We start from the raw sequence: 21512 nt of genomic DNA, 5'->3' as shown, positions 1-21512 counted from the left end.
GGCTGGGTGGCAGCGGTATCACCAAGGTGGGCAGCGGTGCCAGGGTGACAGCCCTGTCCCCAGGGCTGGTGCTCAAGTGACAATCCTGGGTGCCAGGGGAGTCCCACTCCTGAGGCAGATATCGGTGCCAGGGTGACAATCCTGTCCCCAAGGTGGGCACCAATGCCAGCATGTCAGTACCCAAGGTGGACCCTGGCATTGAGGTGATACTCCCACTTCCAGGGTGGGTACTGGGTGACACTGCTGTCCCCAAGCCGGGTACTGGGGTCACCCTGCTGTCCCCAGGGCAGGTACCAGTGTGGCAATCCTGTCCCCAAGGTCGGTGCCAGTGCCAGGTGTGCATCCCCAGCTGGGTCCCGGTGCCAGGCACCCATCCTGAGCTAGGTCCTGGTGCCAGGTGTCCATCCCCAGCTGGGTGCCAGTGCCAGACGCCTGTCCCCAGCCGGGTCCTGATGCCAGGTGCCCATCTCCAGCTGGATCCTGGTGCCAGGTGCCCATCCCCAGCCAGGTTCCGAAGCCAGACGCTCGTCCCCAGCCAGGTTCTGATACCAGGCACCCGTCCCCAGCCGGACCCTGCTGCCAGCTCTGCCGTGCCCGCTCCGCGGTGCCCCCGCCGGCTCCGGGAGCGGAGGCGGGCACGGCTCACACCGACGACTCCTCGGGGTTGGAGTCGGGCAGGGGCTGGCGCTGCTGCAGCTTGCGCCGCAGCTCCTCGGCCAGGTCGGCGCAGGCCGGGCGCTCCTCGGCGCCCAGCGCCAGGCGGATGTAGCCGTTGGAGGCCGAGCCGCGCAGGGGGCCCAGGTGGATGCGGGTGGGCGAGTGCAGCGGCTGCCCGGGGATGGCGGCGGGCGGCGAGGCGGCGCCGGGGCCGCCGTTGCGGCAGCAGGCGGTGCCCGCCGTGCTGGCGTGGCCGGGCACGATTTTGAGCGAGCCGTCCGAGTAGTAATAACTGGACGGGTCCCAGAGCTTCTCGTCCGAGTCGGAGGCGGTGCTGGGCACGAAGCGCGGGCTGGGCGGCTCCTTGGGCAGCTCGATGGGGTACACCAGGGTGCTCTCGATGGCCTTGGCACCCTTGCCCAGCTCGTGGCGCAGCCGGCGCCACAGCGACAGCACGGCCAGCAGCAGCAGCAGGCACAGGGCGCCCAGGCACACGGCCAGCACCCACACCACGCCCAGGCTCTCCAGCGGTGCCCGCGTCTCCAGCGGTGCCCCCGGGCCGGCCAGCACGGCCACCCGGTACTCCTGGGCGGGCAGGCGGGCGCCCTGCTCCTCGGCCAGGCAGCGGTAGGTGCCGCTGTGCTGGGCGCCCGCGCCGGGCACCACCAGCGCCCGCAGCCGCGCCTCGCCCAGCACCAGCACCTGCTGGGCAGCCAGCGCCCGGCCCTCGAAGGTCCAGAGGGCGCGTGCCAGGTTGGAGGCCAGGCGGCACGTCAGCACCAGGTCGGTGCCCGCCACCACCGTCACGTTCTTGGGGGTCAGGGGGCCTGCGGGGACACGGCGGTCAGCGGGGATGGGGCGGGTGGGGTGGGGCTCATGGGGTGGCATGGGATCTATAGGATGGGATGGGATCCATGGGATGGCATGGGGTGCATGGGCACACCTCTGTGGCACCAGTCTCACCTTGCTTGGCCACCTGTGGCATGGAGCAGGCACCGGTGTCGGAGCTCAGCACATCCTGCACCAGGTGGGACCTGGGGGAAGATGGCACAGTGAGGGGAGTACCTGTGGTGCCCACTCCCCAGGGATCCCCAGGGATCACTGATCCCACCCTGGCATCCCTGCACAGACACCCCAAAATCCAAAGGCTCCTGAAGATCCTCAGGGCTGTGCCCATTCCCTGGGCAGTGCCCAGTCTCCTCTGGGGACAGAACCCTTCCCGAACTCCACCCTGATTGTGCCCTGGGTGCCATCCCCGTGCCGTGGGTACTGTCCCCATGCCCTGGGTGCCACCCCGGTGCCCGTGCCCTGGGTGCCCGTACCCGTTGTGCCCGTCGGTGCGGACGCAGGCGCTGCCATTGCGGCTCCAGGCGCAGTAGGGGTCCCGTGCCAGCACGCAGTCGGTGCAGGACTGGTAGCGCCCACACTCTGCCAGGGGCAGCTGTGCCACCTGCAAGCGGGACCCGGCGAACAGCAGCTTCTGCCAGGGGTAGGGGAGGGGACAGCGGTGAGGTGACGCTGCCGGGTGGCACCGCGGTGACGCTGCCACCTCCATCCCTGCCACGCTCACCTTGGTGCCCGCCAGTACCAGGCTCTCCACGGGCTGCGCGGGCTCGAACACCTGCAGCTCCTCCACCAGGTGGATGCGGGTGCCCAAATCCAGCGCCTTGTGCACCCAGCCGTCACCTGCAGGGTGGCATGGTGGGCATCAGCAATGGGGCACCCTGGGGCTGGCCACGTGGTGTCCTGTCCCCTGGTGCCCTGTCCCCTGGCATTCCCTGTCCCCTGGCATTACCTGTGCCAATGAAGAGCACCTCGTAGGTGGCCCCGTCCAGCCCTGCCACGCGGTCCACCACGAGCTGGGTGAAGTTGGCATCCCTCTTGAGCAGCAGCGGGCGCCCGCGCTGGGGTGGCACCGGCTCGTCCATCAGCGGGTGCTTCTTGGCGAAGTTGAGCGTGTTGTCGGGCAGCTCCAGCGAGCTGGCAAAGCCGTTCTGCCGGTGCCAGTCCGTGATGCACTGCCAGGGGCACAAGGGCAACGTCAGGGCACGGGGGAGGGCACGTGGGGGCACCGTCAGCACATGGGGGGCACCGGGGTGGGTCCCAATCCCTCTCAGGATGGCACAGATGGATGCCAACCCTTCAAAGGGCACCACCAGCCCCACAGCTGGCCCCAGCACCCCCCAGCCCACTGCCGTGCCCGCTCTCACCGCGCCAGGCCGGGGGGTGGGCACCTCGCCCGAGTAGCGCCCCCATTTCTGCGCCTGCTCCCGGTACTCCTTGTAGGGCCCCTCAAAGGCCTTCTTCACCTCCAGGATGGGGTAGCGGCAGATGGCAGAGACATCCACGTCACCCCTGCGGGCACACCGGGGGTGACAGCCAGTGGGCAACAGGACCAGGCCACCATGGACACCATGGGAACTGGGACCAGGCCACCACGGGCACTGGGACAAGGCCACCATGGACACCATGGGAACTGGGACAAGGCCACCACGGGCACTGGGACAAGGCCACCATGGACACCATGGGAACTGGGACAAGGCCACCACGGGCACTGGGACAAGGCCACTGTAGTGACCGTGGGCACCAGGACAAGGCCATCATGGGCACCAAGGCAAGACCACCACGTGCACAGGGACAAGACCATCATGGTCACTGGGACAAGGCCACCGTGGGCACCAGGACAAGACCACCAAATGCATAAGAACAAGGCCACCATGGTCACCAGGACAAGACCACCACGTGCATTAGGAGAAGGCCACCACGGTCACTAGGACAAGGCCACCAGGTGCACGGTGGGCACTCACCAGCGGGCCTGGAAGACACCAAAGAAGGCGGTGTCCTGCCAGCGGGCGCCGGGCAGGGTGAACACGGCCTGCAGGCGGTTGAAGTGCAGCTGCTGCTCGGGGGCTGAGCACACCAGGCGCGCCTTCAGGAACGACGTCCACTTCTTCTGCAGCGTCCGCGCGCCGCCCACGTCACCCTGCCAGGGACACGGCCACTGTGGGCACCGCGGGCACCAGGACACGGCCACCATGGGCACCATGGGCACCAGGACATGGCCACCATGGGCACCAGGACATGGCCACCATGGGCACCAGGACATGGCCACCATGGGCAACAGGACAGGGCCACCATGGTGACCATGGGAACCACGACAAGGTACCTTGCAGACCCTGTGCCACCACCTGCTCTGCGTAGCAATCATACTCAACTGCCAAACCTCATGCCAACTTGCCAACCCTCAGACAGCTCAGGGCGTGTCCCCAGGTGTCCCCAGGTGTGCCCAGGCGTACCTTGCAGACCCGTGCCACCCGTGCCACCACCTGCTCGGCGTAGCAGTCGTACTCCACGGCGCGCTCGCTGAAGAAGAAGTAAACCTTGTCGTCGTCGCCGCTGCCGCTGCCCGCGCTCTCGGGCACGAAGGCCGACGCCACGAAGTGAGGCTCTGCAAAAGCACCTTGTCACACCTGTGCCCTGTGCCCTGTCCCCTCCCATGTCCCCTGTCCCCTGCGTGTCCCCACCGTTGAGCCACGAGGTCAGATACTCCGTCTTCATGGAGTAGTGCGGGCCCAGGTTGCGCAGGATGACGGGCTCCGTGCCCAGGAAGTTGTTGAAGGTGGCAGAGTAGAGCTCCCCGTCTGTGGGGGAGGTGTTTAAGGGGGGTGGCGGGCACGGGTGGCACCCCCCCGTGACCCCAGAGGTGTCACCTACCCACAATGAGGCCGGTGTGGCCCTTGGTGGGGTCGTAGGGACATTTGCCTTTGCCGTCCTCGAATGCCACTGGGTCCAGGGTGAAGCCGGAGAGCTCCTGGAGGGCACGGGGGGGGTGAGGGGCACTGGGTCATGACCATGCCAGCCAGCCAGGCCCCAGGGACATGGACACCCTCCAGGTGACCCTCCTGGGGACAGGGACCCCTCCAAGATGTCCCATCAGGGACTGTCCATGTCCTAGAAGGATCATCTGGGACACCCCAAGTGCACAGAAGACACCCCCAACCTGCTCTCACAGCCACAAAACCACCCTAAACGCCAGCCCTGGGGACAGGGCCACTCCTGGGGAGGGCAGGGGACATTGGGGACCCAGATCTGGGGACCCACTCACGATGTAGGTGCACTTGGGCTGGAAGGCGTAGGTGCCGCAGGCGTACAGGTGGGAGCTGTTGTAGCTCTGCAGGAAGCGCACGTAGTTGAAGCAGTCGGTCTGGGAGGGGACACATGGGACATTAATGGGGACAGGGGACAAGGGATGCAGCACTGGGGAAGTGGCACAGTAAAGGGCTGGGGACGAGGGACATAGCAGAGAGACAGCATAGGGACAGTGGCACAGAAGAGGAGTGAGGACAAGGGACACTGCAGAGGGACAGTGGCACAGAAAAGGAGTGGGGACAAGGGACATGGCACGAGGACACTGGCATGGGACAGGAATAGAGGACGGGGGGCACTGCCACCACATGGGGACAAGGGGAATGTGGCACGGCATGGGGACATAGGGCAATGGCACAGGGACACAGGGACAGGGATGCTGGAGCTGGCACAGCACAGGGACACAGGACATGACACAAGGACACAGGGACAGGGCCCCTGGAGCTGGCACAGCACAGGGACACAGGACATGGCACCAGGACACAGCCCCTGGAGCTGGCACGGTGCCCCAAACCCCCCCCCAGCCCGTGCCCACCTGGTTGTTCTTGCCCTTCTGCACGCACTCCGCCTTCTTCTCCACGGGCGCCTCCCAGGAGATCTGGGGGTGGCACAGGGGTCAGGGGCTGGCAGGGTGCCCCCCACCCCACATGCCACCCTGATTTCGGGGTGCCCCAGGGCCTCACCGCCGCCTTGAGCTCCACGGTGCCCGTGGCCAGGGCGAACACGGCCTCGCGGGCACCCACGTAGAGCAGCGCCTCGGCCTCGTCCAGCATCAGCGTCAGGTAGTGAGAGACCCCGCCCTGGGAGAAACGCTTGGCAGTGTCCTGCAGCTCTGTGGGGACAGGGACAGCGGGCTGGGACCCCACAGACTGTGGGGACACCCATCTGAAACCCCCCCGCAGCTCTTTGGAGACACCGAGCTGGAACCAGCCCCCTCGGCAGCTCTGAGGGGACACAGGGACACCGGGCTGAGACTCCCCCCTGTTCCTCTGTGGGAACTTGGGGACCCCCCCTGCAGCTCTGTGGGGACACCAAGCTAGGAACCCCCCCTGCAGCTCTCTGGGGACAAGGGGACCCAGGGCAGGGACCCCTGGGGGCACCCCCCCGCCCCCGCCGGCCACCCCCGGCCCCGTGGCACACAGAAGTCCCTTTGTCACCGAACACAGTGGCCTTTGCAGGGACCCCCCCGGTGCCCCCCCGTGCCCCCCGGCCACCCCCGGGCTCCACAGAAAGGAACCATTGAGGGGACAGCGCCAGGGCCCCGGGCGGGGACAGGGACACGGGGCTGGCACGGCACGGGGGCGGCACGGGGACAGCGGCACGGCTGAGGGTGGGGGCCTGGGCACGGGGACAAGGGACATGGCACAGGGACAGTGGCATGGCTGAGGGTGGGGGCCTTGGTGTGGGGACAAGGGACATGGCACAGGGACAGCTCCAGGTGTGGGGACAGGGGACATGGTATGAGGACAGCACAGGGACAGGGGCATAGCAGAGGGCATGAGGACAGGGGACACAGCATGGGGACAGTAGCATGGGACAGGGATAGAGGACAGGGGGCACTGCCACCACATGGGGACAGGGGAATGTGGCACGGCATGGGGACACAGGGCATGGCACAGGGATAGGGCCACTGGAGCTGGCACGCCATGGGGACACAGGGTGACAGCACAGGGCAGGGACAGAGGCTGCTGGCATGGGACAAGGACAGAACCTCAGGGTGCTGGCAGGGCAGGGGGACATGGCAGAGGGATGGGGACAGGGCACATGGCCAAGGGACAGGACAGGATGATGGCAGGGCGTGGGGACAGGAAATGGCAGAGGGATGGGACAAGGGACATGGCAGATGGATGGGACGGATGGGACAGGGTGGTGGCAGGGTGTGGACACGGGACATGGAAGAGGGACAGGACAAAGGACCTGGCAGAGGGATGGGGACAGGGCACAGGGATAGGACAGGGGACACAGCACAGGGATGGGGACAGGGATGGGACAGGGGACAGGGCAGAGATGAGCAGAGGACACAGTACAGGGATGGGGACAGGGCAGAGATGAGCAGGAGAAAGGGCAGAGACTGGGATAGGGCACAGGGATGGGGACAGAGCAGAGAGATGGGGACAGGGGACACGGCACAGGGATGGGGACAAGGGACACAGCACCGGGCAATGCCCCCAGGCGCTGGCACAGGACTGGGGATGGCACATCTGGCACATCCCTGCATGTCCCCCACACCCCAGTTTCGGGGACACCCACCCAACACTGTCTGGGAAGGGATGGGACAAAAGCCACCCGAACTGGTGACAACAGCCACCACCATGTCACCCCACAACCTGTCCCCGATCCCCCTGGCACTCACCCTCGTAGGGCACAGTCCTCCTGGGCACAGCACTCCACGATGCCCCCGGGGTGCCAGCAGCGCCGCGGGCAGCGGTGACGAGCGCCAGCAGCACGGTGACAACGGCCATGGCACCGGGGCGGCGGTGGGGACACCGTGGGGTCCCTGCGAGGGGACACGGCCACGCCGGGGCCCCGTCAGTGCCACGGGGCAGCGGCGTTGGTGTCACGCGGGCGGCGCGGGCACAAGGCAGCATTGAGGCCGTGGTGTCACGAGGCCGGGGGCACCCCACGCCCCGGGGACACTCCGAGGAGATGGCGGGGGGGAGACCGGCTGCTTCCCACCCCCCACGTCCTGCCCGGGACCCCCCGGTGCCCCCGGGGGTGCCCCCGAGGGTGCCCCCGGGGCGGGCAGGATGCGGCCGGGAATTGTTCTGCCCTGCCCGGCGGGAAGCAGGAAGTTGGGGGGGCTCGGGGGGGGCCCGGTGACGGCTCAGGAAGGATTTCCGGGAGGGTGGGGGGACGGGAAGGGCCGTGGGAATGGGGGACACCCCAGCCGGACTTCCTGGGGCGGGGGGGAGGGTGGCACGGGCACAGCTGGGGTGTGATGGGCACAGCTGGGGTGTGACGGCCACATCTGGGGTGTGACAGCCATATCTGGGGTGTGACAGCCACATCTGGGGTGTCACAGGAATATCTGGGGTGGCACTGGCACAGCTGTGGTGCCAGGGACACATCTGGGGTGTGATGGGCACATCTGGGGTGCCAAGGGCATAGCTGGGGTGTCACGGCCACATCTGGGGTGTCACAGGGACGTCTGGGGTGCCAAGGGCACAGTTGGGGTGCCAGAGGCACAGCTGGGGTGCCACGGGCACAGCTGGGGTGCCACGGGCACAGCTGGGGTGTCACGGACACATTTGGGGTGCCAGCTGAGGTGCCAAAGGGAGAGTTGGGGTCCCACAAGCAAAGACTAGGGGGGGGTGTCACAGGCCTGGCCAGGGTACCAGGGGCAAAAATCGGGGTGCCACGAGCACAGCCGGGGCACAACAGAGAAATCTGGGGTGCCACAGGCCAGTTCGGGGTGCCCTGGGCACAGCTGGGGTGCCACAGGAACGGCCAAGCTGCCGTGGGCACGGCTGGGGCTCAACAGGCACAGCTGGGCTTGCAACAGGCACGGCGACAGGGACAAAGCACGGCGACAGTGCCACAGGCCACGGGGCACCACCGGCGTGCCCTGGCCACGGCCGGGGTGCCACGGGCACAGCCGGGGTCCCCAAAGCGGGGACAGCCACCCTCGGCGTGCCACAGCCAGGCCGGTGGCCCCGCGGTCCCCAAGTTTGGCGCTGGACACTCCGGGAGTGCCCTGAGGGGCCCGGCCGGGGGGGTCCCCACGGCGGTGCCACCCCCGGGTTCCCCATGACGGTGCCACCCCGGGGGTCCCCACGGCGGTGCCACCCCAGGTCCCCGCGACGCTGCCCGCCCAAGCCACGCGCCCCCGGCACCCCCCGCTCCCCGCCGCCGTTACCGTGGGGGGGGGTTCCCGCTGCACCGACGGCTCCGAGCGGCGGAGGGGGCGATTCCGGCCCCCCCATCCACGGGCGGATCGGGGGGGGAGCCGGTGGCGATCCCCGGTACCGGGAGGAACAAAGCGCCTCCCCCTCCTCCTCCCGCCCCCGCGGCTCCGCCACAACAATACCGGGGCGGGGCGGGGGGGGGGCCCGCACTCACCTCAGGGCGCGGCGGCGGCGGCGGCAGCGGCGGGGCGGGAGGCGGCCGTGAGGGGCGGGGGGGGGGCTTCGGGGGGGCCCGGCCGGGGCGGCGGGCGGCGGGAGGCGGCGGAGCGGGGCGGGGGCCCGGGCGGGGCGGAGGAGGGAGGCGGCGGAGCGGGGCGGGGGCTCCGGGGGGCGCGGGGGGGCCCGGCCGGGGCGCGGGAGGCGGGAGCGGCGGTGAGGGGCGGCGGGAGCGCGCCGCGCGGCCCCGAGCGGCCCCGCCCGCCCGTGACGTCACGGGCCCCCTTCAGAGGAGGGGGTCTCGGGTCGGGTCGGGTCAGATCGGAACCGCTCGGGTCAGATCGGAACCGCTCGGGTCCGCTCTCTTAGGATCGGAACCGCTCGGTTCAGATCGAGGGTACCCCGGTCCAGTCGGAACCGAGTGCGCTCGGAACTGCTCGGCTCGGATCGGAACTGCTCAGAACCGGTCGGGTCTTACTGGGACCAGTTGGCTCTGCTAGGCTTGGCCCAGGCCAGCTCGGCTTTGGGTCGGATCCAGAACCACTCAGCCCAGTTCAGCCCAGGCCTGGCTTGGTTTAACCAGGCTCGGCTCAGACCAGCTTGGCTCAGTTCTTGGCTCAGTTCGGGGTGTCCCGGTTGGGCTCAGCCCAGTGCAGCCCCACTGGCCTGGCTCAGCTCAATCCAGCTTGATTCAGCCCAGTTTGTGTTAACCCAGCCTGGTTTAACCCGGGTCAGCCCAGCCTGGCTTTACTGGCCTGGCTCTGCTCAGCTCAGCCTGATTTTACACACCCCAGTTTGGCTCAGTTCAGCCCAGCGTACCCAGGCTCGGCCTATCCCAGTTTGGCTCAGATCAGCCCAGTTTGGTGGGTCCCAGTTCTGTTCTTTTCTCTTGGGGTCCCTGTTGCCATCCCTGTCACCATCCCTGGTGCCATCCCTGTGGCATCTCGGTGCCATCCCAGTGTCACCCTTGGTGCCATCCCGGTGCCCAGCATCCCTTCGCGGAGAGGATGAGGACAAACCCCAGGTGGGCACCAGGTGTGCACAGCCGGGTCACCTCCAGGGACAGGACAAAGTGCCACGTGGTGCCACCCCTGCTGGGACATGGCCGAGCTGGCACGGCCACCGGGCACCTCTCCAGGCGCTGGCACCGTGCTCCACTAATTAACAGGGCCGAGATAATGAGGGCACCGCAGCGGGCACTGAGCTGTGACCCCAAAGCCAGCGCGGGAAGGGCACCGGGGAGAGGGAGGCGCTGCCCATGTCCCCTGGCACCCCGAAATGAATGGGGACACAACCCTGGGTGGGCTTCCAGAGACCCCAAAATGCCCAGAGACCACCCCAGTGCCAGGAGACCCCCAAATGCCCAGGGACCCTCCAATGCCCAGGGACCCCTCGATGCCCTCCTTGGGGACAATTCGGGGGGCCCCCTCCCCGCCCCCCCCGTGGGCACCACGTGTGCCCTCACCGGAAAGGGGCGTGGTCTGAGCCGAAGGCGTGTTTTTTCTTTAATCAACCAATAGGAAACGGCAAACTTCGCGCTGACCCCACCCCCTGCCCCGCCCCGCCGCCTTCAGGCGTTTAAGCGTCAATCAAAATCATGGCGGGCTGATGGCCTCACCAATCAGAGGCAGCTCCTGGAGTGCGGGGCGGGATTTAGCGGGTATCAGCTAATCAGAATGAGTAGTGGGCGGAGCCTCGCTCTCGCCTGCGCAGGCGCGTTTCCGCCTAACCCGGAAGTTCTGCTGGGGAAGCTTCCGGTGCAGCGGAGGCGGCGGCGCGGCCTCATCAGGGCCCGTTCCCGTTCCCGGCTCCGCTCCCGCTCCCGGCCCTGTTCGGGGCCCCGCTCCCGGTGCAGCCATGGCGGACGTGACCGCCCGTAGCCTGCAGTATGAGTACAAGGCGGTGAGTGCTCGCTCGGTGCCCTGAACCCCGTCCCGTTATCGTGAGCCCGTCCCGTTACCATGGGCGCACCCCGGTACCGTGAGCTCCCTCCACCTCAATTTTGGGACATGTTATGGGACGCTCAGCCTCCTACTGCGACCTCGGACCCCATTTTGGGACCCCCTGACCCGTTTGGACACCCCCAGTCCCATTTTGGGATCCCTTGGACTTCTCCCATCCCCAATTTGGGATTCTTCATCCCCATGTTGAGATCTCCAGCCCCATTTTGGGACCCCCAACCCCACCTTTTGACCCTTCTCCAAATCCCAATCCACCCTAAACCCCATTCCCATCATCCCAAATCCCATTTTACCCCATATTAATCCAATTTTAATCCCATTTTCCCCCCAGAACTCCAACCTGGTGCTCCAAGCCGACCGCTCGCTGATCGACCGCACGCGCCGGGACGAGCCCACGGGGGAGGTTCTGTCCCTGGTGGGGAAACTCGAGGGGACCCGCATGGGGGACAAGGCCCAGAGGACCAAACCCCAAATGCAGGAGGAGAGGAGAGCCAAGTGAGCAGGAAATTGGGGAATTTTCATCCTGGGATCGAGGGTGGGAGAGGTTCCACTTTGGATTTGGAAAAGTTGGTTTTCCTGGTGGTTAATTACCCCAAAAATTTGATTTTTTTGGTGCTGAGTATCCCAAAATATTTGGGGTTTTTGGTACTAAATATTTTTAAAAATTCATTTTTCTTGGTGCTAAATATTCCAAAAAACCCCTGATTTTCCTGGTGCCCAATTTCCCAGAAAATTTCATATTTTGGTTCCCCACCTTCCAAAAAAAATGTTTCTCTTGGTGCTAAATATCCCAAAAAACAGCTTTTCCTGGTGCCCAATTTCCAAAAAAACCTCTTATTTTCCTGGAGCTTTCCTTTCTCCAACTCAACATTTTTGGGAATATTTGGGGGTGGAAAACCCAAAACCCCCAACCAACCCAACTGGGAGCTACCAAAAATCATCACAGAGAATGAAAATAAATCCATTTTTTCTCATTTTTTTGGAATAAATCAACCTGGAAGAAGCAGGATTTGATCCCTGAGCACCCCTAATTCCCAGTTGTCCCCGATTTTTCCAGGAGGAGGAAGAGGGACGAGGACAGGCACGATATCAACAAGATGAAGGGCTACACTCTGCTCTCCGAGGGCATCGACGAGATGGTGGGCATCATCTACAAGCCCAAGACCAAGGAGACACGAGAGACCTACGAGGTTCTCCTCAGCTTCATCCAGGCTGCCCTGGGAGACCAGGTGAGCTTTGGGGTCACCTCTGGGATTTTGGGGTTTGGGGATCCAGCCCTGGTGTCCCCATGGGATGGGGTTGGGAGGTGTGGAATAGGTTGGGTTGGAAGGGGTTGTGGAAGTTGTGAAGTTCTGCCATGGGTTGGGATGTTTTCTGCTGGATCAGCCTGGGCTTGGACACTCCCAGGGATTCCATCCCAGCCCCTCACCCAAAATCCCACCCAGATCTCCACATGGAACCATGGAATGGTTTGGGTTGGAAAGAACCTTAAAGCTCCTCTGGTCCCACCATGAGTCCCACACTTTCCATAGATCCAGGTGGCTCCAGAATGGCCTTGGGCACTCCCAGGGATTCCATCCCAGCCCCTCACCCAAAATCCCACCCAGATCTCCACATGGAACCATGGAATGGTCTGGGTTGGAAAGAACCTTAAAGCTCCTCTGGTCCCACCATGAGTCCCACACTTTCCATAGATCCAGGTGGCTCCAGAATGGCCTTGGACACTTCCAGGGATTCAAGGCTTGTCAAAATTTCTCTGGGAATTCCCTCCCAAAATCCCACCTAAACCAGAACATGGAGCCATGGAATGGGTTGGCTTTGAGGGACACCAAAGCTCATCAGGTCCCACCAGGAGCTGGGACATTTCCCGCTGTCCCAGGTGGCTCCAGCCTGGTCCTAGCTCAGCATTCCCAGTTCCTTGTTCCCCCCAGCCCCGGGACATCCTGTGTGGAGCAGCTGACGAGGTTCTGGCCGTGCTGAAGAACGAGAAGCTGCGGGACAAGGAGCGGCGCAAGGAGGTGGAGCTGCTGCTGGGCCCCACCGACGACACGCGCTACCACGTCCTGGTCAACCTGGGCAAGAAGATCACCGACTACGGCGGGGACAAGGACATCCAGAACATGGGTAGGACAAATTTGGGAATTTTTTGGGATTTTTTTGGGATTTTTTGGGATTTTTTAGAGAATTTTTGGGGGATTTTTTTGTGAATTTTTTTTTTTTTTTTTTTAGTATATTTTGAATTTTTTCAGCATTTTCACAGTCTCATTTTGGGGATTTTTTTGGGGGGGGATTCCTCTTTTCCTCCTGGTTCTTAATTTATCTCAATTTAGCCCCCGTTTTTCAGGATCATCCCACAGAAAATCCTGCTGGGAATGATTTTCCACCCCAAAAAAAGCTGAGTTTGCTTTTCAGAGTGTGGCTTTGGGAATTCCTGTGAATTCAGGGTGAATTCCCAGTGGATTCCAGGTGAATTCCATATGGAATTCGGGGTGGATTCTGGGTGAATTTCTGAAAATTCCTGGTGAATTCCAGGTGGTTTCGGGGTGGATCCCCTGTGGAATTCTGGGTGGATTCTGAGGGAATCCTGCTGAAATCATGGTGAATTCTGGGTGGATTATGGATGGATCCTGGAATTCTCAGGAATTCTGTGCCCTGTTCCTTGCAGATGACAACATCGACGAGACCTACGGGGTCAACGTGCAGTTTGAGTCCGATGAGGAGGTGGGGACAGCTCCAGCCCCATCAGCCTGGGCTCCTTGGGGTCACCCTCCATCCCACTTGCCTCCATCCCACTTCCCTCCATCCCATTTCCCTCCATCCCACTTCCCTCCATCCCACTTCCCTCCATCCCACTTCCCTCCATCCCACTTCCCTCCATCCCACTTCCCTCCATCCCACTTCCCTCCATCCCACTTCCCTCCATCCCACTTCCCTCCATCCCACTTCCCTCCATCCCACTTCCCTCCATCCCACTTCCCTCCATCCCATTTCCCTCCATCCCATTTCCCTCCATCCCATTTCCCTCCATCCCATTTCCCTCCATCCCATTTCCCTCCATCCCATTTCCCTCCATCCCATTTCCCTCCATCCCATTTCCCTCCATCCCATTTCCCTCCATCCCATTTCCCTCCATCCCATTTCCCTCCATCCCATTCCCATTTTCCTGTGTCCCATTTTGCTTTATCCAATTTTCTTTATCCCACATTCCATGATCCCATTTTCCTCCTACTTCCCCACATTTTCCTGTGTCCCATTTTCCTGTTTTCCTCCTGGTTCCCCATTGATCCCATTTTCCTTTATCCCATTTCCATTTACTTTTATCCCATTTCCCTCCATCCCACTTCCATTTTCCTTTATCCCATTCTTCTGATGGAACCACCTTTATCCCATTTCCATTTTCCTTTATCCCATTTTCCTTATTCCCATTTTCCTTGTGTGACCACTTTTATCCCATTTCCCTTTTTCCCATTTCCCTTTTTCCCATTTCCCTTTTTCCCATTTCCCTTTTTCCCATTTCCCTTTTTCCCATTTCCCTTTTTCCCATTTCCCTTTTTCCCATTTCCCTTTATCCCATTTCCCTTTATCCCATTTCCCTTTATCCCATTTCCCTTTATCCCATTTCCCTTTATCCCATTTCCCTTTATCCCATTTCCCTTTTTCCCATTTCCCTTTTTCCCATTTCCCTTTTTCCCATTTCCCTTTTTCCCATTTCCCTTTATCCCATTTCCCTTTATCCCATTTCCCTTTATCCCATTTCCCTTTATCCCATGTTTTGGGACGAAAAGGAATAAAAGGGGATTTTGGGGGGGAAAAGAGGCCAAAAAAAAGGGGATTTTTGAGGGGAAAAATGGGATTTTGTGTGGGAAAAGAAGGGTAAAAATGGTATTTTTGAGGAATAAAGGGATCAGAAAGGGATTTTTGAGGAAAAAGGGGTAAAATCAGGAGTGTTCCCACAGGAGGGGGACGAGGACATCTACGGGGAGGTTCGGGACGAGGCGTCGGACGATGACCTGGAGGGGGACGAGGCCGTGGTGCGCTGCACGCTCTCGGCCAACGTGAGTGTGGGATTGCCAGGAAATGGGAATATTTGGGGGTTTTTATGGGAATTTTTGGTGGTTTTATGGGGGTTTGGGGGGGGTTTATTGGTGTTTTCAAGGAATTTTTATTATGGGAATTGTTGAGATTTTTATGGGATTTTTTTTACTTTTTATGGTATTTTTATGGAATTTTTTTGGCATTTCACGTCCCTAAACTTCCTTAAATCCCAAGAATAATGTGAATGTTTGTTTGGGATTTCCCAGCTGGTGGCCTCAGGGGAGCTGATGAGCTCCAAGAAGAACCTGCCACCAATGGGGCATCAAAAACTTGGGAGTAATGGGATTTCTTGGGATTTTTTTTGGTATTTTGATGGAATTTTGATGGGAATTTTTGGGATTTTGATGGGAATTTTGCAGCTGGTGGCCTCGGGGGAGCTGATGAGCTCTAAGAAGAACCTGCCACCAATGGGGCATCAAAAACTTGGGAGTAATGGGATTTCTTGGGATTTTTTTTGGTATTTTGATGGAATTTTGATGGGAATTTTTGGGATTTTGATGGGAATTTTGCAGCTGGTGGCCTCGGGGGAGCTGATGAGCTCCAAGAAGAACCTGCCACCCGCAGGACATTGAAAACTTGGAAATAATGGGATTTTTATGGGATTTTGATGGGATTTTTTGGGATTTCATGTCCCTAAACTTCCTCAAATCCCAGGAATAATGTGAATGTTTGGGATTTTGCAGCTGGTGGCCTCGGGGGAGCTGATGAGCTCCAAGAAGAAGGATCTCCACCCCCGGGACATCGACGCCTTCTGGCTGCAGCGCCAGCTCAGCCGCTTCTACGACGACGCCATCGTCTCCCAGAAAAAGGCAGACGAGGTCCTGGAGATCCTCAAGGTCTGTGGCCTCCAAATCCTTGAGATTTGGGAGAATTCTCCCTCTAAAAATTGGGAATTTGGGTCAAAATTAATTCCTTGGGTTGTTATGGGATTTTTGGGTGTTGGAAATCGTCCATGGGGTCTTTTCCCTCCTGATTTCCATATTTTTGAGGAAAAATGGGAATTTTTTTGGCTTGTTTTTAGCTTTTAGGATAATTTTAAATTTCCAGGATTATTTTCCACTCCTTTCCCAATGTCTCCTCACCTCCATCCCGTGGAACTCATGGATCTGGATTCCCTGGGTGTGAGAATTCCATGTTTTTTCCCCCAGACTGCCAGCGATGACCGGGAATGTGAGAATCAGCTGGTGCTGCTGCTGGGCTTCAACACCTTCGACTTCATCAAGGTCCTCAGGCAGCACAGGATGATGAGTGAGTTGGTTTTCCTATTCCAATGGAATTCTAGCCATGAAATCCCAAAAAATCCCATCAAATCCATAAAAATCTCATCAAAATCCCATTAAATACCATCAAATCCCAAAAATTCCCTTAGAAATCTCAACAAATCCCATAAAAATCCCAAAAACTCCCATTAAAAACCCATTTTAAAAAATCCCAAAAATTCCCATTTAAAAATCTATTTTAAAAAATCCCCAAAATTCCCATTAAAATCCCCAAAAAAATCAGATAAAAACCCATAAAAATCCCAAGAAATTCAGATAAAATCCCCTAAAAATCCCCAAAAACTCAGATAAAATCCCATAAAATTCCATTTAAAAATCCCAACAAATCCTAAAAAAAGTCCTGAAAAAATCCCACTAAAAAAAAAAACAAAACAAATCCCATAAAATTTCCAAACAAATCTTGTAAAAATCCCCAAAAAATCCCCCAGAATCCCAAAAATGTTGATTTTTTTTTCCCCTGTTTTTCCCAGTCCTGTACTGTACCCTGCTGGCCAGCGCGCAGAGCGAGGCGGAGAAGGAGCGCATCATGGGCAAGATGGAGGCCGACCCCGAGCTCTCCAAATTCCTCTACCAGCTCCACGAGACAGAAAAAGAGGATCTGATCCGGGTCAGGAATTTTATGGGATTTGTGGGATTTGGGGTTGGGGTTGGAAACGGGGCTGGATTCCCCCAAAAATCTGTGGGGAAGCGACGCTGCCATGGCCGCTTTGGCCTTCCCAGGGTTTGCTTTTCCATCAAAATCCCACAAAAGAATCACCCATAAATGCCCCAAATCCCACAAAAAAATCCCAAATAGTTGTTCCTGACTTATAAAAATGGTTATTCCCGGTTTTTGGATTTTTCCAAAGAAATTGAGGGAACAGGAGCACTTGAAGAGGCTGAATCCCAATTTTTCCCCTCAGGTGTGGGAGCCATTTTTGTGAGGGGAAATTTGGTTTTCCCGCCAAAAATGATTATTCCCAGTTTATCAAAATGATTATTCCTAGTTTATAAAAATGGTTATTCCTTGTTTTTGGATGGATTCCCAAAGGATTTGAGGGAACAGGAGCACCTTGGAGGGGTCTGAGCCTCTTACCTGAGGTTGAATCCTGATTTTCCCGTTAGGAGGAACGCTCCTGGCAGCAGCCACATTTGTGAGGGGAATTTCAGTTTTCCCTTTTAAAATGGTTATTCCTGGTTTATTCCTAAAAACTTGAGGGAACAGGAGCACCTTGGAGGAGTCTGAGCCTCTTTCCTGAGGTTGAATCCCAATTTTTCCCCTCAGGAGGAGCGCTCCCGGCGGGAGCGCGTGCGCCAGTCCCGCATGGACACCGACCTGGAATCCATGGACCTGGACCAGGGAGGAGAGGTAAAGTCCTGGGATTTGCTCTCACAGCACCCCCAGCTATCCCAAAAAACATTTGATCCCACAGGAAAGATGGATTCCCACATGGAATCTGCAGCTTTCCCTTCAAACATGAGAAGAAACAATTCTCATTTTTCCTTCCCCCCATTCTCCCCCCATTTTTTCCTATTGTTTCCCCATTTCTTTCCCATTTTTCCCCCCATTTTTCCCATTTTCCCCATTATTTTCCAGGCTCTGGCTCCCAGGCAGGTGCTGGATTTGGAGGATCTGGTGTTTGCCCAGGGCAGTCACTTCATGGCCAACAAGAGGTGCCAGCTCCCGGACGGATCCTTCCGGAGACAACGCAAGGGATACGAGGAAGTTCACGTTCCTGCCCTAAAACCCAAACCCTTTGGGGCTGACGAGGTTTGTCCCCAAAAAAAAAGGAAAAAAAAAGATTTATTTTCATTTTTTTCCCATGAAAACCCAAACCCTTCAGAGCTGACCAAGTTTGTTCCCCAAAAAAATGGATTTATTTTCATTTTTTCCTATGAAAACCCAAACCCTTTGGGGCTGATGAGGTTTGTTCCCAAAAAAAAGGGAAAAAATGAGTTTATTTTTTTTTCTATGTCCACATTGGGATTAATCCCAAATATTTTCCCTAACATCGGGATCAATTTGGGATTTGAGGATTTGGCTTTTCCATGGAATCTGAGAGGATAAAAGTTGAATTTTCCCTCATTTCCGGCCCTAAAAAAATCAGAATTTTTCCTTCCTGACCTGGAAAAACCCCTAAATTTTTTTTTCCACATTTTCCCTCTTCCCAGCAATTGGTTTCTGTGGAAAAACTTCCCAAATATGCCCAGGCTGGCTTTGAGGGCTTCAAAACCCTCAACAGGATCCAGAGCAAATTGTTCCGGGCAGCGCTGGAGTCTGATGAGAACCTGCTGCTCTGTGCCCCCACGGTGAGATTTGGGGTTTGGGGGCTTTTGGGAAGAATTCCAGGATTTTTTGGGATTTTTTTGGGGTGGAACGTTTCCAGGGCGTGGAGAAGACCAGCGTGGCACTGAGTGACCCTTTTTGGGGGTGGAGAAGCTCAGGGTGTTCCTTGAGGTGTTCCTCAAGGTGGATCTGGGGTTTGGGGTGGAGAAGCTCAGGGTGTTCCTCAAGGTGGATCTGGGATTTCAGGCTGGAGAACCTCAGGATTCCTCAAGGTGGATCTGGGGTTTGGGGCTGGAGAACCTGTCCAGGAGAATTCCAGGATGTTCAGGGATTTTCTGGGACGGAACATGTCGGTTGCAGGGCGCGGGGAAGACCAACGTGGCGCTGATGTGCATGCTGAGGGAGATCGGCAAACACATCAACATGGACGGCACCATCAACGTGGACGACTTCAAGATCATCTACATCGCACCCATGAGGTCCCTGGTGCAGGAGATGGTCGGGAGCTTCAGCAAGGTGAGGGCTTGGCCAGGTCGGAGCCCCAGGAGGGTTGGGATTGGATCTAAAGGGAGGTTTGGGATCAGGTCCCAGGGGAGGGTTGGGGATGAGTTGGATCGGGTCTAAGAGGAGGTTTGGAATCACAGAGGGCTTGGGAACAGAGGTGGGGAAGGGGTTGGAGAACAAGGAGAAGGCTCTGGGGAATTCCTGAGGGATCTAGGATGTGTTATGGGGTTGGAGAACATCCAGGGATGGAGAATTTCTGAGGGATCTGGGAAAGGAGCTCAGCCTGGAGAAAAGGGGATTGGGAGGCTTTGCACACCTCCCTGGCAGGAGAGGACAATCCAGGTGGGATTTGGGATGTCATCCCAGGGAACACCAGGAGAGCACCCTCAAACAGCACCAGAAGTTTGGGTGGGATTTTGGGATTGTTCCTCCATAGAAAGATTTCTCCACGCTCATCCTGTGGGTTTTTCCCAGCGTTTGGCCACCTACGGGATCACGGTGGCCGAGCTGACCGGGGACCACCAGCTGTGCAAGGAGGAGATCAGCGCCACGCAGATCATCGTGTGCACGCCCGAGAAGTGGGACATCATCACCCGCAAGGGCGGCGAGCGCACCTACACCCAGCTGGTGCGGCTGGTCATCCTGGTGAGCTCCTGGAGCGGGCAGGGATGGGGCTCCTCAAGGTGTTCCTCAAGGTGGATCTGGGGTTTGGAGTGGAGAAGCTCAGGAGGTTCCTCGAGGTGTTCCTCGAGGTGGATCTGGGTTTTGGGATTGGAGAACTTCAGGGTGGATCTGGGGTTTGCGGCTGGAGAACCTCAGGGTTTCTCATGGTGTTCCTCAAGGTGGATCTTGGGTTTGGGGCTGGAGAACCTCAGGGTTTCTCATGGTGTTCCTCAAGGTGGATCTTGGGTTTGGGGCTGGAGAACCTCAGGGTTTCTCATGGTGTTCCTCAAGGTGGATCTTGGGTTTGAGGCTGGAGAACCTCAGGGTTTCTCATGGTGTTCCTCAAGGTGGATCTGGGGTTTGGGGCTGGAGAACCTCAGGTGTTTCTCAAGGTGGATCTGGGATTTGGGAGGTGAAGAACCTTGGACCTGCCTAACCATGACACCCAACCATGACACCTGCCCAACCATGACACCCAACCAGATGAACTTTGTGATCCCACATATCCAGATGAGGGAGGACAATTCCCTGACCTCTCCCCTTCTCCCAGGATGAGATCCATCTCCTCCACGACGACCGCGGGCCCGTGCTGGAGTCGCTGGTGGCCAGGGCCATCCGCAACATCGAGATGACGCAGGAGGACGTGCGGCTGGTGGGGCTCAGCGCCACGCTGCCCAACTACGAGGACGTGGCCACCTTCCTGCGCGTGGACCCGGCCAAGGGCTTGTTCTACTTTGACAACAGGTACAAGAAAATGGGGAAAATTCCCTTTTCCGTGGATTTTTTTGTCCCATTTTCTCCATAAATTCCATTTTCCATGGATTTTTTTGGTGGTGGTTTCTCCATAAATTCCCTTTTCCATTGATTTTTTTTCCGGGTATTTTCTCCATAAATTCCCTTTTTCAGGGATATTTTTTACCACATTTTCTCCATAAATTCCATCTTTTCCACTGTTTTTTTTTTCCCACAAATCCCATGGATTTTTTCCCTCCCAGCTTCCGGCCCGTGCCCCTGGAGCAGACCTACGTGGGCATCACGGAGAAGAAAGCCATCAAACGCTTCCAGATCATGAACGAGATCGTCTACGAGAAGATCATGGAACACGCCGGAAAGAACCAGGTCCCACCTCATTCCCAAAAATTCCACCTTGATCCTATGAAAATCCTATGGGACTTTCCCTTTTTTTTCACCCCATTTTGAGGTGCTGATGTTGCAGGGGAGTTTGGTGGAGTGGAGGTTTTGGGATTTCTCATTTTTTCCCCTTTTTTTTGGGTGAATAATTTGGAATTTTCCTTTTGGGATGAGGGAATTTCCACCTGGATAAATCTCAGCTCTTTTCCCAGGAATCCCAGGCTGATCCCAGGTTTTCCCAGGCTGATCCTGGGCTGATCCCAGGCTGGTCTCAGTTTTTCCAGGCTGATCCTGGTTTTTGCAGGTGCTGGTGTTCGTGCACTCGCGGAAGGAGACCGGGAAGACGGCGCGGGCCATCCGGGACATGTGCCTGGAGAAGGACACGCTGGGGCTCTTCCTCAGGGAGGGCTCGGCCTCCACCGAGGTGCTGCGGACAGAGGCCGAGCAGTGCAAGGTGAGCCTGGGGGAAAATGGGGAAAATTGGGAAAATATGGCAGGGGAAAATCAGGAAAAATGGGAGAAAATCACGGAAGTGCAGCAGGGAAAAAGCAGGATAATCTAGCAGGGAAAAATTGGGGAAATCTCGTAGGGAAAATGCAGGAAAATCCAGCAGGGAAGAGGCAATTTCTCTCCCTTTATCTGTGGAGGAAGTGGAGAAAAATTTGGGAAAATTCCTTCAAGGAAAAGTTGGTGGATCCTCCATTCCCAAGGAATTTTATGCCGGACACGCCGCGATGCCTTCTCCACC

At 58.3% G+C, this 21512-nt stretch overlaps 2 protein-coding genes across 4 annotated transcripts in view; one reads left to right on the top strand and one right to left on the bottom strand.

Annotated features, from left to right (window-relative positions):
* Window positions 1–498: 498 nt before the first annotated feature.
* SEMA4C (semaphorin 4C) lies at window positions 499–8920 on the bottom strand. 3 transcript variants are annotated; one of them, XM_059870637.1, is made up of 15 exons: window positions 8863–8920; window positions 7157–7300; window positions 5487–5635; window positions 5339–5401; window positions 4763–4861; window positions 4372–4468; window positions 4182–4298; window positions 3954–4105; window positions 3465–3640; window positions 2868–3012; window positions 2453–2675; window positions 2228–2343; window positions 1980–2137; window positions 1621–1691; window positions 499–1484 (listed from the first exon to the last, which is right to left on the bottom strand). In XM_059870637.1, the coding sequence occupies exons 2-15, from the start codon at window positions 7263–7265 to the stop codon at window positions 643–645; spliced, it is 2517 nt and encodes an 838-aa protein (XP_059726620.1). In that variant the 5' UTR covers window positions 7266–7300; window positions 8863–8920; the 3' UTR covers window positions 499–642. The 3 variants fall into 3 exon arrangements, with proteins under 3 accessions (XP_059726620.1, XP_059726619.1, XP_059726618.1); XM_059870636.1 differs by lacking the exon at window positions 8863–8920 and adding an exon at window positions 8660–8842; XM_059870635.1 differs by lacking the exon at window positions 8863–8920 and having other exon boundaries at window positions 7157–7593.
* A 1470-nt stretch (window positions 8921–10390) lies between these two features.
* Window positions 10391–21512, top strand: part of SNRNP200 (small nuclear ribonucleoprotein U5 subunit 200) — a 29453-nt gene continuing 18331 nt past the window's right edge. The window contains exons 1-17 of the mRNA XM_059870634.1: window positions 10391–10766; window positions 11157–11320; window positions 11883–12054; window positions 12757–12949; window positions 13491–13546; window positions 14782–14880; window positions 15604–15756; window positions 16069–16168; window positions 16671–16807; window positions 17465–17548; window positions 17777–17950; window positions 18352–18489; window positions 18827–18982; window positions 19445–19615; window positions 20184–20377; window positions 20629–20752; window positions 21069–21218. Of these exons, the coding sequence (XP_059726617.1) occupies window positions 10722–10766; window positions 11157–11320; window positions 11883–12054; window positions 12757–12949; window positions 13491–13546; window positions 14782–14880; window positions 15604–15756; window positions 16069–16168; window positions 16671–16807; window positions 17465–17548; window positions 17777–17950; window positions 18352–18489; window positions 18827–18982; window positions 19445–19615; window positions 20184–20377; window positions 20629–20752; window positions 21069–21218 (2310 nt within the window). The 5' untranslated portion in view covers window positions 10391–10721. The remainder of the gene's footprint in view (window positions 10767–11156; window positions 11321–11882; window positions 12055–12756; window positions 12950–13490; window positions 13547–14781; window positions 14881–15603; window positions 15757–16068; window positions 16169–16670; window positions 16808–17464; window positions 17549–17776; window positions 17951–18351; window positions 18490–18826; window positions 18983–19444; window positions 19616–20183; window positions 20378–20628; window positions 20753–21068; window positions 21219–21512) is intronic.

This window comes from Haemorhous mexicanus, chromosome 30 (assembly GCF_027477595.1).
Source record: "Haemorhous mexicanus isolate bHaeMex1 chromosome 30, bHaeMex1.pri, whole genome shotgun sequence".
In the NCBI taxonomy this organism is placed as follows: domain Eukaryota; kingdom Metazoa; phylum Chordata; class Aves; order Passeriformes; family Fringillidae; genus Haemorhous; species Haemorhous mexicanus.
This window is presented reverse-complemented; position numbering and strand designations above follow the sequence as displayed.